A 16,701-nucleotide genomic window follows, 5' to 3' on the forward strand; every position below is an offset into this window, starting at 1 on the left:
GAAATTTCTCCTCCTCTCAGTATTAAATGGGTGGCCCCTATTCTAAGATTATGCCGCCTTGTTCTAGTCTCCCATATCAGTGGAAACATCCTCTCTGCATCCACCTTGTCAAGCCCTCTCATAATCTTATACGTTTTGATAAGATCGCCTCATTCTTCTGAATTCCATTGAGTAGAGACCCAACCTACTCAACCTTTTCTCATAAGTCAACCCCCTCATCTCCAGAATCAACCTCGTGAACCTTCTATAAACTGCCTCCAAAGCAAGTATATCCTTTCGTAAATATGGAAACCAAAACTGCACGCAGTATTCCAGGTGTGGCCGCACCAATATCCTGTATAACTGTAGCAAGACTTCCCTGCTTTTATACTCCATCCCCTTTGCAATAAAGACCAAGATTCCATTGGCCTTCCTGATCACTTGCTGTACCTGCATACTAACCTTTTGTGTTTCATGCACAAGTACCCCCAGGTCCCGCTGTGCTGCAGCACTTTGCAATTTTTCTCTATTTAAATAATAACTTGCTCTTTGATTTTTTTCTGCCAAAGTGCATGATCTCACGCTTTCCAACATTATACTCCATCTGCCAAATTTTTGCCGACTCACTTAGCCTGTCTATGTCCTTTTGCAGATTTTTTGTGTCCTCCTCACATTGCTTTTCCTCCCATCTTTGTATCGTCAGCAAACTTGGCTACGTTACTCTCGGTCCCTTCTTCCAAGTCGTTAATATAGATTGGTAATAGTTGGGGTCCCAGCACTAATCTCTGCGGCACCCCACTAGTTACTGATTGCCAACCCGAAAATGAACCATTTATCCCGACTCTCTGTTTTCTGTTAGTTAGCCAATTCTCTATCCATGCTAATATATTACCCCCAACCCCGTGAACTTTTATTTTGTGCAGTAAGCTTTTATGTGGAGTGGTGTGATTTTTAGCTTGCATGTACTTGTTTTGCTGCAATGAATATATTTGCCAGATAGGCTCAGCTTGTATCACTCTTACCTCCGGGTTCGAGTCCTATACCAGAAGTCTGGATTCATTTTAGGCTGTACAGTACTGACGGAATGTGGCATTGTTGGAAAAATCAAGCCTTCAAATAAGATGTTAATCCAAACGCCCATGAACCAGGTATCCGCCTCGTCTCAGTAAGTAGCTCTCTAAATTCTGAATCAGAGATTAGAACACATTAACTCGGTGAACACTTCAGTACAGTACTGAGGGAGTGCAGCACAGTTAGAGGTGCTATTTTTCAGATGAGACATTTAACAGAGGCCCCATTTTTGTTTTGAATGTATTTGAATTAATTTTAAACATGTAATGATTTTTTTTATTTCAGTGCTGTAAAAATTTATTTTTTGGGTGATTCCTATTAAGCTTATGGGGATTCCGCATGCAAATGGAATCTCTAAGCATAATGGGAATCCCTTTTTTGATTGGTTGGGCTGGCCTATGTGATTCTAGGGACGCTTGCGAATTGCGTGCGCCCCTGGGATACGTGGGCCTCTACACAGCCCTACATGTAGAGGACCAGGAGCACGAGTCTCCATGGATCCAGGACCATCAAGTAGGTGCGTACTTTTATTGCTGTTTGGAGGCATCCGACCGCAAATTCAGGCTCAGTGACATTTTAAATTAATCTTCACAGTGCCATTTAAACGCTTGCACATTTGTCTTTTCACTAGACGATCTTTCTGAAATTTGTTTTTAAGATGAACATTTTTGAGCACCACCAGCTTTACGTGAGCAATTAGTCAATTGGGGTGATTTAGATACCTATGTAATAAAATACACACGAAGACCTACACAAAAGTGGAACATACTATTTCATTAACCGATCAAACTAAATCTGAGGAAAGGTCTTTCTTAAAAAGGGGATTTAAGGTTTTGGCATTTTTTCTCTATCAGCTTATTTGTTATACCTTGTACAGTTGGCGTTTCCTGTGAAGACTAAACGGACAGCATGAGAGAAAAAAGGCATTCCAATGTTTTGAGTTATATTTGGAAACATTCCAGAAGTATAACTTGGATTCTAATGCTTCCTTGATAAGTATTGCCTTTTATGAATACTGCCCACTGCTCTATTTAAAAGAAAAACAGAATTGCATTATATATAGTGCCTTTCACAAACTCTGGATGTCCCAAAGCGCTTTACAGCCAATTAAGTACTTTTTGAAGTGTCATCACTGATATAATATAGGAAATGCGTCAACCAATTTGTCTACAACAAGGCCCCACAAATAGCCATGTAATAACCAGTAAATCTGTGTTTCTAGTGATGTTGGTTGATGTATAAATATAAGGGAGGACTGGTGCCATTCGAACTGTTCTGTCCACCAAAGAGGGCAACTTTAACATCTCATCTGAAACACGGTTCCTCTGACCGTGCAGCACTCCCTCAATACGGCACTGGAGTGTCATCCTAGATTAGGAATCAAGGGGTATGGAGAGAAAGCAGGAATGGGGTACTGAAGTTGCATGATCAGCCATGATCATATTGAATGGTGATGCAGGCTTGAAGGGCCAAATTACCTACTCCTGCACCTATTTTCTATGTTTTGCACAACTCTGGAGTGGGACTTGAACTCTGAAGGTCCTGTGTGGTTGGAAGGAAAGGCATTTGCATATATTTGGAGTGCAAACAGACACAAAGGAAGATAACTCTCTTAAGGTTAGAGCTAACAAGTTGAAGGGATTTGCTTGTCTAAGGTAAATTCAGCCATTAACAGAGGTAAAGTGACATAGAAACATAGAAAATAGATGTAGGAGTAGGCCATTCGGCCCTTCGAGCCTGCACTACCATTCAATAAGATCATGGCTGATCATTCACCTCAGTACCCCTTTCCTGCTTTCTCTCCATAACCCTAGATCCCTTTAGCTATAAAGGCCATATCTAAGTCCCTCTTGAATATATCTAACGAACTGGCATCAACAACTCTCTGCGGTGGAGAATTCTACAGGTTAACAACTCTCTGAGTAAAGAAGTTTCTCCTCATCTCAGTGCTAAATGGCTTACCCCTTATTCTTCCTGCATCTAACCTGTCCAGTCACGTCAGAATTTTATATGTTTCTATGAGATCCCCTCTCATTCTTCTAAAGTCCAGTGAATAGGCCCAGTCGATCCAGTCTCTCCTCATATGTCAGTCCTGCCATCCCGGGAATCAGTTGGGTGAGCCTTCGCTGCACCCCCTCAATAGCGAGAACGTCCTTCCTCAGATTAGGAGACCAAAACTGAACACACTATTCCAGGTGAGGCCTCATCAAGGTCCTGTACAACTGCAGTAAGACCTCCCTGCTCCTATACTCAAATCCCCTAGCTATGAAGGCCAACATGCCATTTGCCTTCTTCACCGCCTGCTGTACCTGTATGCCAACTTTCAATGACTGATGTACCATGACACCCAGGTCTCGTTGCACCTCCCCTTTTCCTAATCTGCTGCCATTCAGATAATATTCTGCCTTCAAGTTTTTGCCACCAAAGTGGATAACCTCACATTTATCCACATTATACTGCATCTGTCATGAATTTGCCCACTCACCTAACCTATCCAAGTCACCCTGCATCCTCTTAACATTCTCCTCACAGCTCATACCACCACCCAACTTAGTATCATCTGCAAACTTGGAGATATTACATTCAATTCCATTTTTACTCCAGCCAGGGATGTACAATTGTTGAAGTTCATCCATGTGATATTTAAATATCTGCCATTGCCTATCCACCGTCAATTCTTCATTCGCCAGTCTAATCTAGCCAATTCATGTCTCATACCATCAAAATGACCTTTCCTTAAGTTCAGGACCCTAATCTCTGAATTAACTTTGTCACTCTCCATCTTAATAAAGAATTCTACCATATTATGTTCACTCTTCCCCAAGGGGCCTTGCACAACAAGATTGTTAATTAGTCCTTTCTCATTACACATCACCCAGTCTAGGATGGCAAGCCCTCTAGTTTGTTCCTCGACATATTGGTCTAGAAAATCATCCCTGATACAGTCCAGGAAATCCTCCTCCACCATATTGCTACCAGTTTGGTTATCTATATGGCCCAATCTATATGTAGATTAAAGTCGCCCATGATAACTGCTGTACCTTTATTGCATGCATCCCTAATTTCCTGTTTGATGCCTTCCCCTACCTCACTATTACTGTTTGGTGGTCTGTACACAACTCCCACTATCGTTTTCTGCCCTTTGGTATTCCGCAGCTCTGCTCATACAGATTCCACATCATCCAAGCCAATGTCCTTCCTTACTATTGTGCTAATTTCCTCTTTAACCAGCAACGCTACTCCACCTCCTTTTCCTTTCTGTCTATTCTTCCTGAATGTTGAATACCCCTGGATGTTGAGTTCCCAGCCTTGGTCACCCTGGAGCTATGTATGTCTCCGTAATCCCAATTATATCATATTCGTTAATAGCTGCCTGCGCAGTTAATTCGTCCACCTCATTATGAATACGCCTTGCATTGAGGCACAGATTACAATGAGTATTATGAAATAAATTGAGATTCATGGAAAAGTATTTTTTATCATTCATGTAAGATAAACCAGTTTCTTGGTTCAAAATTAGCCTTGTTTTTGAGTATTTACCAACTGCCTTCTGGAAGATATGAGAAGAACATGTGGGAGCCTGCGTGAGATTACAGTATCCAGTACACAGAAAGAGGGATTGCATTGTTGCAGTTCCCAGGTCACACTATTATATGATTGGACATTGGGCAGTGAAGGTAAACTCATTGTAGGAGATGCTGTTGTTGCTGAATCCAAGAAAATATCTAGCATAGCACCATAATTTATAGCAGGAAGTCATTTCTGAGTCAGAACTGTAGCAGTATGATTCACGTGAATAATTTAAACATTACGTCTGGTTAGAGCATGGGAAATGAAAGAACCAAATGTAGAACTTTAATCTATGCATTGCGCTTCCCTCCCACCCACCTCTATTTCTCTCACACTTACAGATTTAAAAAAAAATAACCCATTATGAGAAACCGCACATTTTGTCATTGTATTACCCTCCCTGAGGCAGCCTTTCATTTTGGATGGGATAGAGCCCTGGTTTCACACTCAGCTGGCATCAGCCTCCAGCTCGGTCAGTAGATAGCTCCAAATGCGTCAGTGGTCCTGGGGATTAACATCTGCTTCTGATTTGTTTCCTGTAACAAGAGGATCTTGAGCTCTGTTGTGTGAATACAAGTACTTATTGAGCCTGTGGCAGATGTCAGTTGAGTGGAAATCAGGGTCATCCAACCTAAAATATCAGACTTCCTCAGGGTTGAATTACAATGAAGCTGATTTTTTTTTTGTATCAGGCTGTTTAAAACCTATGTATAAGGATCATAAATGGCAACACTTATCTTTATCAAATGTACTTTCAACATTTTTCACAATGTTTACTAATATCTCTTTTTCATGAAGGTGATATTTTTAGTTCTCACAAATTGCTACCAGCACCCAGACAGTTTGTTTGCTGGATAGATTTTGGGGGGCATTGGTAACCCCTACAACATGGGCAAAGTTGCCTTTGGAGACTACTTTTTTTAATATGAAGTGGGGGAGGGAATGAATGAAGGATAGAATTTCATCAAATTTGTAATCTTCCTGTCAAAATATCCTTGTTAATAGCCATAGCCGCCTCTCTGCCGGGCAGGGTTTCCTTTTTGAATTTTATTTTAATTCAAGACAAAATGGAGACTTATCAGTCAGATTTTGTCGCAGTAGGTTGCCAACTCTGGTTGGAGGCAATCATGGAAGCCTGACCATGTGACTTCTGCAAATGTTACTGCATTTACCTTCTAGAGGTTGGGTCCCTGTAGTTAAGTACCTTTGCTCGTGGTTTCACATCAGCAGTTGGTGTGCGTGAAGTTCCCACAACCAGGAGGTCACAGCGAGCAGGCAAAGAAGAGAAACTGGGGGCAGGAAGAGTGGAAACCAAAGATGGTGGAGAAGTACTTTGCAGATCTTTGATGCCACCAGTAACTAATAGTAACTAATCATAATACTTTTAACACACAGGTTTCCCTCATAGCCAACAGTAATATAGTAAGTGACTGATGCAATTAATAGGTGTAGTGCCCTAATATCTTACCTGTAACTAGTAGTAATCCTATAACCCGCTGATATTCATCCTGTAACTACAACCAGAATCCCACTGCACTGCACAAGGTATGGTCATGCTCCCCAATTGTTTGACTCTAGTTCAGTGTGAAGGTGACAACTCTGAACTGGGAGCCTCAGTCAAAGCCGATCTGTACTTGGATTTCACATGTCAAAGCCGGCCGGTACAGACAGAGCTGAACCAAACAGAGAGATCGCACAAAGGGCAGGGCTTGTGGCACTTCTGACACAGCACATCATCCTCAACTCAACTCGGCACCAACATTTCTAAATCACTCCCTGCGCTCAGACTCAATAAAGGAGTTTTCATAGAATGGCAGAAATTGCAGGGCAGGCGAAGGCCATTCAGCCCACTCTGCTGGTGCTGACATTCTCTCATGTAGCCCCATTCCCCTAGATCCTTTTGTATTCCTCCTTTTCAAATACTTATTTAATTCCATTGTAAATTATATTTTAGTCTGTACATCAGTAGCCACTTGTGGTGAAGCATCCCGTGGTTTAATAGATGTTTTATAAATACATAAAGCGCAAGAGGATAACTAAAGAAAGAGTAGGGCCTATTGGAGACCAAAAAGGAAACTTGTGTGTGGAGGCAGAAGACATGGGTATGGTTCTTAACGAACACGTTGCACCTGTCTTCACAAAATTGAGGGACGATGTAGAACTGTAGTTGAGGAGGAATGTGAAATGTGAGAGGCAGTATTAAGGGATTTAGCATCTTTGAAAGTAGATAAATCGTCAGGCCCAGATGAAATGTATCCCAGGCTGTTGAGAGAAGCAAGGGAGGAAATAGTAGAGGCTTTGACCATTTTTCAGTCCTTTCTGGCTACAGGTGTGGTGCTGGAGGACTGCTAATGTTGTACCGTTGTTTAAAAAGGGAGAAAGGGATAGACCGAGTAATTACAGGCCAGTCAGCCTAACCTCTGGTGAGCATATTGTTGGAAAGATTCTGAGGGACATAATAATCGTCATTTAGAAAGGCGTGGATTAATCGAGGACAGTCAGCATGGATTTGTTAAGGGAAGGTCTTGTCTGACTAACTTGATTGAATGTTTTGAGGAGATAACAAGGAGGGTTGATGAGGGTAGTGAATTTGATGTAGTCTCCATGGATTTTAGCAAGGCTTTTGACAATGTCCCACTTGGCAGACTGGTCAGAAAAGTAAAAGCCAATGGGATCCAAGGGAAAGTGACAAGTTGGATTCAAAATTGGCTCAGTGGCAGGAAGCAAAGGATAATGGTTGACGGATGTTTCTGTGACTGGAAAGCTGTTTCCAGTGGGGTTCTGCAGGGCTCTGCACTAAGTCCCTTGCTTTTTGTGGAATACTTCAATGTCGGGAGCACGATTCAGAAGTTTGCAGATGATACAAAAATTGGCATGTGGTTGATGGTGAGAAAAAAAGCTGTAGGAAGATATCAATGGACTAGTCAGGTGGGCAGAAAAGTGGCAAATGGAATTCAATCTGGAAAAGTGTGAGGTAATGCATTTGGAGAGGGCTAATAAGGCAAGGGAATACACAATAAATGGTAGGATACTGAGAGATGTAGAGGAACAGAGGACCTTGGAGTGCATGTCCGCAGTTCCATGAAGGTCGCAGGACAGGTAGATGAGGTGGTTAACAAGGCTTATGGGATACTTTCCTTTATTAGCTGAGGCATGGACTATAAGAGCAGGGAGATTATGCTTGAACTGTATAAAACACTAGTTAGGCCACAGCTAGAGTACTGCGTGCAGTTCTGGTCACCACATTACAGGAAAGATGTGATTTCACTAGAGAGGGTACAGAGGAGATTTAAGAGGATGTTGCCAGGACTGGAGAAGTTTAGCTGCGACGAAAGATTAGATAGGCTGGGGTTGTTTTCTTTTGAACAGAGGAAGCTGAGGGGAGACTTAATTGAGGTGTATAAAATTAGGAGGGGTCAACATAGAATGGATAGGAAGGACTTATTTTCACGATCAGAGAGGTCAATAACCAGGGGGCATGACTTTAAAGTAATTGTTAGAAGAATTAAGGGGAGTTGAGAACTTTTTTCACCCAGTGGGTGCCGGGGATCTGGACTCGCTGCCTGAAAGAGTGGTAGAGACAGAAACCCTCATCACATTTGAAAAGCACTTTGATGTGGACTTGAAGTGCCGTAACCTACAAGACTACGGACCAAGAGCTGGAAAGTGGGATTCGGCTGGAAAGCTCGGTCGAAGGACCTCTATCTGTGCCGTAGATTTCTATGCTTCTATGAATAGCTCTCAATTCAGGAACATTTCTTCTCTCTTCCCCCCTTGGTTTTTCCAGTGAGAATTCTTGGGCTCCCTCCCTTTGGTCCCTATTAACCTGCCTGTAGAATCAAATGTTCTTTGTTCACTCGTTTCCCCGCGTTTCACTCCCCCATTTACTGGCTGCTTCTCTCCTGGCGCCGATCCCACTCGGTTGCTGCTGCTACTCCTGGCTCTGCCGGAAAGGCTGGGCCCCACAGCCACCCCAGTACCCCTTTTTTTAACCTTCGCCATCACATGAGTCCCAATCACCCTGCCTTTCATGCTTCCTTTCCCCGATCCCTTTTTAAAAATTTGTTCCTGGGATGTGGCATTGCTGGCAAATTACCTATCCCAAATTGTCCTTGAGCAGGAGGTGGAGGTGCTGTAGTCCTTGTGGTGATGGTACTCCCACAGTGCTGTTGGGGAGGGAGTTCCAGGATTTTGGCCCAGCATCGATGAAGGAACGGCGATACATTTCCAAGTCAGGATGATATTGGAGGTGATGTTGTTCCCATGCGCCTGCTGCCCTTGTCCTTCTAGGCGGCAGAGGTCGTGGGTTTGAGAGGTGCTGCTGAAAAAGCCTTGGCGAGTTGCAGCAGTGCATCTTGTAGATGGTGTACACTGCAGAAACTTTGCGTCGGTGGTGGAGAGAGTGAATGTTTAAGTTGTGGATGGGGTGCCAATCAAGCAGGCTGCTTTGTCCTGGATGGTGTTGAGCTTCTTGAGTGTTGTTGGAGTTGCAGTCATCCAAAATTCTCGAGTCTCCCTCTCCCCAAATGAAAGTTCAAGACTGAGATTAATATATTTTTGTTCATTAAGTGTATCATGGGATAAGGATCAAAGGCTGGTAAGATGGGGTTGAGGTACATAATCGGATTGAATGACAGAGCAAGCTCAAGGCCTACGCTGTTTCAATGTTCCAATTTCATGATATGACCTACAAATAGAAGTGTTTAAAATCCAAATTTGCCTTTTTGAGAAAACAGAGGTATGTTACTTGTACTAATTTTTTTATTTTGCTTTTCTTGTAGGGGAAGCCAGTTGGTGAATGTGATTTTAATGTTCGATTGAGCTGTATTGAGAAGGAGATAATACAACCACGGCATGAAAAAATGAAGAGTGGGCAGATTGACAAAACAAGGGAACCATTTAGTGTCCGAAACAAGCCATTCTTTGACATCCATGCTGCAAGAAAGGTGAATAATTATCAGCATCAAATGATGCTTGATGTTTCTCTTTATCCATCTTTGATAGTTCAAATAAGATACATAGTTTGACTCAGGACAGCATTTTCATCCCATATGACAAAGCTGAAGTACTTCATGTATGGGCATTGTTGGACTGCAAATAATTTTGCATCTTGTAACTATTTTCATTTTAGGGTGTGAAATCCTTTCTCTCCACTGACAATGGTCCTATCTGTCCAACAATGAACTGCTCGTAAACTCCTGTTAAACCAAATAGGTCACTTGTCTGGTCTTGTACCAGAGAAACTGTTGATGTCTTTTTCTTCCCTTGTGACAACACCTTGGTTTGGCAGCTTTCCATGTGAGGAACATGGTGGGGATTGACCAGCTATTGTACCACTTCTTTGTACTACATATTGGCACTGAAAAGTGCTATGCCACTACATATGATAAAGATCTTCACAAATTAACCTCTTTGAATAACTCAAGGGATAAAGTCATGAGTGTGTTAAGATTGTTTCAGAAGCAACTATATCATGGCTAAGCATGATGTTCCATTTATGACACTTGAAGTAGATTTTCAACTGGAAAAGTGATTTTTATAAATGTGTTTATCTCCAGAAAATCCATCAAATGTAATTTGGTGCCACTTTGTTACAGTGGCAAGTATTTCCTGAAGTAAGTGGTATAAAGCTGGTACCTCAAATAAAGATGAAGCAGAACTTCGATAAACTTGGTATCCAGCTGTGATAATTGTCCTTCCTTATATCTGACTCTACATGGTGCTTTTACAATTGATGACCGACTACATAGAATTTAAAAACATAACTAAGAAAAGAAATGGAATGGATTCTGGAAATACAGTTTGGAAATGATTTTCTTTAACATTGTGTTAATAAGGCAAGTTGTTGCTACACTATTATAATAACAACTTGTATTTGTATAGGACTCAAGTCTTAGCATCAAGTCTGAAGCTGCTTTTCAAAAAAGGTGGGTTAGATCAGACGTTGTGCAGGATTGTTTGTGGCGGGGGGGTGGCTGTAGAAGGGCAGAGGTGGGCATAAAAAATAAGCCAGACTGGAGGAGACTGCTGAAGTAACGTAAAAGAAAGACTTGGATTTATTTGGTGCCTTTCATGACCACCGGACATCGCAAAACATATTACAGCCAATTAAGTACATTTGGAGTGTAGTCACTGGTGTAATGTAGGATCCGGGCAGCCAATTTGCACACAAGCAAGCTCCCACAAACAGCAATGTGATAATGACCAGATAATTTTTTTTGTTAAGTTGATTGAGGGAAAAGTATTGACCAGGACACCGGAGATATAACTCCTGCTCTTCTTCGAAAAAGTGTCATGGGATCTTTTACGTCCACTCAAGAGCAGACGGAACCTCGGTTTAATGTCTCATCCAAAAGACGGCACCTCCGACAGTGCAGCTCTCCCTCAGCACTGCACTGGAGTGTCAGCCTAGGTTTCTGTGCTCAAGTTCCTGAGAAAGACTTGCAGTTAAATTGCCCCTTTCACAACCTCAGGATGTGTCAAAGAGCTTTGCAGCTATTGAAGTACATTTGAAGTATAATCACTGTTGTAATGTAAGAAACATGGCAGTTAATTTCCACACAGGAAGGTTCCACAAACAGCAATGTGATCATGGCCAGATAATCTGCTTTTAGTTGAGGGATAAATATTGGCCAACGGGAGAACTCCCCTGTTCTTTTTTGAAATATTGCGTGGGATCTTTTATGCCCACTTGAGAGGGTTCAATGTCACATCTGAAAGTCGACACCTCCAATGGTGCAGCACTCCCTCAGTACTGTGCTCATGACTGTGGAGTGGGACTTGAACTCAAACTTTTGGCTCAGAAGCTCCCAACTGAGCCAGGTCTGATTCGGGGTTCGGTGAGGCCGTAACGAGATTTGTGAGCAGAATATTGAAATCATTACTTTGGGGACAGTGAGGCATTTGATGTTGGGTAGGGTAGGGGTAATAGATGAACAGAACTGGGTGACAGATGAGATGCAGAACTTTGAACTAGTTGAGAGTTTACGTAGGGTCGAGCACAAAAGACTGATGAGATTATTGGATCCAATGGAAGATAAAATTGGGCGTAGCGTAAAATACACTGGCGACTCGCTATCTGCCGTTTTGTACTACCACCCCCCCCCCCCCCCCCCCCCACCAAATTGGATTTCACCCTCTGCGTCTGGACTTCACAAAGGTATAGGTGAGGGTTTCAGCAATAGCTGGTTTGTTAAAGGTGGAGGTGAGCAATGTTATGAAGGTGGAAATAGGCAGTCTTGATGACAAAGCTCAGCTCATGGTCAAACAGGGCATAGAGGTAGCACACTGATGTGTTCAATTTGACATGCAGCATGGAAGGAGATGGAATTGTTTGGGGGGTCGGACTCTGGTATGGAATTCTGGAGAGAGATGAACAGGATGGCTTTGGTCTTGTCATTGTCTCGGACTTTCTTCTATTTAACAATGTTCCTTTTAAGCTGCGCTGCCGAGCAGTGCTCAGCAGCTCCAGCACAATAGCAGTTGTGGACTTGAGGATAGTAGAGTTGGATGTTGTCAGTTTCCATAAGTTTGCTGACTAGAGATAATGCCATTGAGGGGCAGCATGTCGACAAGGAATAGAAGGGGGCCAGAAATGGAACCTTGGACATTCGTAAGGTGACTGCGGGCATGGGAACGGAAGATATTACATGGGATTTGTCGGCTACACTGGGGCGGGTAGGAGTAGAATCATGCAAGAATGGTGGCAAAGTGGAGGAGAGATGAAGGAGAATTGAGTGGGCGATTAATGTTCAAAACGATGGAGAGGTCTTGGAGTAAACGAGGACAACAGCCACGGTCGCAGTTACAATAGATGTGTTTGACATTTATGGTATGTGTGTCAACATGATTGTATCTATTGGTACACCAGTTTTGCATACTTCAGCATCAGGGTAGCCACAGCAGAGATTTCAACAGAGAATTTTATATAAAATCAAGCAATTTATGGACACAAGCTTTGTAATTATAATTTCAATAGAGACTGCTAAAAATGTCAATATGTTTCAGTTAAAAAGCATGAACAGAAATCTGAAAGTCCCAGCACTTGAGAAATTCTTGAATTTAGGAGTGCTTTCCCACAAGTTGAATGACCACCTTAATTTGTAGATAGTATTAAATTCCAGTAAAGTTTTCTTGTATTCTGAATTACTCATTTGTAAAAAGTTGAGTGCTCGCTGGAAGTCGAGCAAAGGAACACCCTGCCTCTGAGCTGAAGTAACTAAATTGCCAAAATTGAATATAAATTGAATATAACTTAAACGAAATCAATAAATTGGATATGACTTTTTTTAAAAGTGTGTATTAAGAATTTTGACTATGTTTGTAGGCTACTGAATCTGAGATTTGCTTGCGTATTGTCCCCTCCTAGGTACTATGGGCCCAAGTTTGCCCCCCCTGCCCCCCAGCTTAGAATGGCGCACCTCCGTGAGGTGCGTCGACTTTGTAGAAGAAAAACCGCGCCTAAAACTTTGCTCGGTATTCTCCCCGCTGCTGGAACGTTGCAGGCCCTTGGCGTGGCGCAGCACAAGCAATACGGGCGGAGCCAGGTCCCGGCGCTGAAAACAGTGCTGGGACCTCTGCACATGCGTGCTAGAGTATGCACGCATGTGCAGTAGCTCCTTGCCCCCACAATTTCTGCAGGCTGTATGGGAGGGGCCCGAAGCATGCCACCCCTAGCCCTGACCGAATGTGCTCCCTCATCGGCGGCCCGCTGCCTTATCCAGCCACGCACATGTTGACCTGGGAAACCCGGCTGCTGAAGGAAGATGAGGTCGGCTGGATGAAACAGGTTAAGTGTCTTTCCAGCACTGCTTGTGGATTAGGAGGAGCAGAAGTGCGACCTGTAAACCACCCGTGATCAGACCCTGTAATCAACCGACTCCTCCTATGATCGGACATGCCTCCCCCAACCCTTCCCGATGTCCGCTCCCCTCCCGATAGTGGACGCCAGCTGTGGCCTGGAGCCGCAGGCCTACCCACCCGACAGCCAGGGGAGGTACGTCGGACGCCAAAATTGGTCAAAGAACCCGGCATGGCCAGGGACGTGGAGGCCCTGCCCCACTCCGCCCGCTCACAGGCCTCCCTGCCTCCCCGTCCAGCTGGTAGCTTCCCCCCCCCCCCCCCCCCCCCCCTCCCAGGTCTCCTAATCGATGACATCCCCCCAGCCTTTCTAATCGGCGACCAGGGCTGATGCTCCCTTCCCAGTACTGGAGACGACACCAAAGGGTCCCAGGCTGCAGTCTCCTGCAGCTGATTGGGCCCTCCCACCCACCAGCCGGACTGTCCATTTGGCTGGCAGCTGGGCAGGAGTTGGTATCGACTCTGTGCAACAGTACCCAGCTGCTCGTGTTTTTCTGCAGTAAAGCTTTACTGAAGGTAGGACTTCTATTTTTGTTTGTTTGTTTATTTTTTTTTGATTGATTGATTATGTGGTCCTAAATTCTTGTTTGATTTACATTCAAGTTTACTCTTCTTTCAAAAGGAATTCTGTAAAATAGTTTGGCTGAAACTCTTATTTACAGGACTTGCTATAATGTATTTGCTAGTTTACCAATCCATTTTTAATCTAGTTGTTTAGTGCTTTGTAAGTCTTGGTGCGAGGTGCAGGTTCTCTCAGCTTCCTTGTATTTTTTATTTGTTTTTGGTGCTTTAAATGTACTTACCTGCGCTGATTTCGTAGCTCACTACAAGGTTTTTCTGTGCGGCCATAAGTGGTCACATACGCTGGCCTAAGTTAGTTGGAGTAACTTTTAGCTGTCTAAACTTGCTTAAATGGCCAAAACAGGCGTAAGTGGCTGGTAATGCCCCCTTTTGGAAAAAAAAACAAAAAAAACCGAACTAACTCACTTACACTGGAGCAAATTAAATGGGCAGAATTGCGATTTTTAAGATATTCCAAAAAAAATCTAGTTGCTCTAAAACAAAACGGAGCAACTCCTGGGCAAACTTGGGCCCTTTAGTGCTATAAAATCCAATATACATGTCAAATTGAGGTGAAAGTGATCTTGATACCAGCTGGCATAAGATTCATAATGACACATACATTGAATTTCCATGTTTACAGATCATTTAAAAACGAGGATGTAGTTTGTGCAATGGACTTTTAATTAATTTTGACATTTGAGAAATATCAAGCAGTTGTACAATGCAACATTAAAAATATTGGAAATATTTTAGCTTGAAAAGATATTACTATTCATCTTTTAGAAAAAGAGGGTCTACTTTCATTACAAATCTTTTAGATACCTTGAATTATGAATAGGTATGGTATAGAAACAGAGAAACATAGAAAATAGGTGCAGGAGTAGGCCATTCAGCCCTTCGAGCCTGCACCGCCATTCAATGAGTTCATGGCTGAACATGCAACTTCAGTACTCCATTCTTGCTTTCTCGCCATACCCCTTGATCCCCCTAGTTTTAAGGACTACATCTGACCCCTTTTTGAATATATTTAGTGAATTGATACAATGTTCCCTGACTGGATGCACCATCAATGTGAACTGACTATTGGGATTGATTATATTTAGCAGTGCAGCCACTATGTTAGTGGTTTGTGCCATTAACCTTCAAATCAATTTATAAGTACTTTTAGAAGTGAAAATGTCAGCTTTCAGAGGGGAGGAAGAAAGTATTTCTCCTTCGGTCAGATTTATACTGGTTCAAGTGCTTCATGCCGATGTATTTTTGTCCATTCAATGCAGTATGATTTCCATTTTCATATTGTGCATAGTTTAGTGAGAAAAAAATGAGTATGTGCTATCCTAAAAGTATAGTAAAAAAAAAAAATAGCTCTTAGAAGGGATGTGGATGTGTAAATATGCAAACAGTACTGCTCTTTTAAGCCAATTCCTGTCAAGTCACACATTTTCTATTTTTTTTTGTAAAGTGTTACTCTGTAATGTTTAAATTAACAATTATTTCAAGCTTTCTTGTTGCATTACCAGCACAAATAGAGACAAAAGTACAACTTGATACTTGACTATTTTAATTATTTAAATATCTACTGAAATAACATATTCAAATTAACTTTTAAAGCAGATCTTTCCTACTCTGGGTGTAAAAGACTATTCTGTCCAAATACTCATAATCTGTGCAAAGTTATTTCATAATCATTTGTGTACTCTTATTATTAGAGTAAAAATGAACTCTACCATGGTGTTCCCTGGATGATGTGTGCTACAGAAAACATCCAGGAATTTGAGATAAATTGTGTGATTTGGAAATGCATAAGAAAATTTTAGTTGAGACAAATTAAATAAAGTTGTCCTAGCCAGCTTGTATTAGGATTTCAATTTATTTGAACCGAGTCAGCCTTTACACTTCTTGTGGGAAAGGTTTGCTACCTAAAAAGAGATCAATGTAATTGATTTATATGCCTCTTGTATTACATTTTGTCAGGGACTAAAGCATTTTTGATGTATTTTTCTCTCACTTTATTGTGGGTCTTTGGCGTTGTGCTCCATTTGTTTTCAGGAAATTTCTACAAATGCTCCTCACTTCCACCATATGGATAAATAACACCTTTTAAAAATATGCATCCCTGACTCATCCAGTTCAGTCTCTGTAACTAACTAGTGAAAAGTATCCATACGTTTAGCTGAATAATGATTATTCCGTGTCTACTCAGCTCAGTTGGTAGAACTAGAACATAAGAACATAAGAACTAGGAGCAGGAGTAGGCCATTTGGCCCATCGAGTCTGCTCTGCCATTCAATAAGATCATGGTTGATCTGATCATAGACTCCTTTACAACCTTATCACTCAAAAATCTGTGTATCTGCGCCTTAAATATATTCAATGACCCAGCTTCCACAGCTCTCTGCGGCAGAGAATTCCATAGATTTACAACCCTCAGAGAAGAAATTTCTCCTCAACTCAGTTTTAAATGCGCGGCCCCTTATTCTGAGACTATGTCCCCTAGTTTTAGATTCCTCTATGAGTGGAATATCCTCTCTGCATCCACCTTGTCGAGTCCCCTCATTATCTTATAAGTTTCAATAAGATCACCTCTCATTCTTCTGAACTCCAATGTGTATAGACTCAACCTATCCTCATAAGTCAACCCCCTCATCTGCGGAATCA

The 16,701-nt window shown here is 42.2% G+C and overlaps 1 protein-coding gene across 3 annotated transcripts in view; it reads left to right on the top strand.

Moving 5' to 3' along the window:
• rngtt (RNA guanylyltransferase and 5'-phosphatase) overlaps nucleotides 1-16,701 on the top strand; it is a 522,369-nt gene that overhangs the window by 162,376 nt on the left and 343,292 nt on the right. For all 3 annotated transcript variants that reach the window (XM_070885554.1, XM_070885552.1, XM_070885555.1), the window contains exon 11: nucleotides 9,402-9,566. In XM_070885554.1, coding sequence (XP_070741655.1) covers nucleotides 9,402-9,566 — 165 coding nt within the window. The remainder of the gene's footprint in view (nucleotides 1-9,401; nucleotides 9,567-16,701) is intronic.

Source organism: Pristiophorus japonicus, chromosome 7, assembly GCF_044704955.1.
Source record: "Pristiophorus japonicus isolate sPriJap1 chromosome 7, sPriJap1.hap1, whole genome shotgun sequence".
NCBI classification, from domain to species: domain Eukaryota; kingdom Metazoa; phylum Chordata; class Chondrichthyes; family Pristiophoridae; genus Pristiophorus; species Pristiophorus japonicus.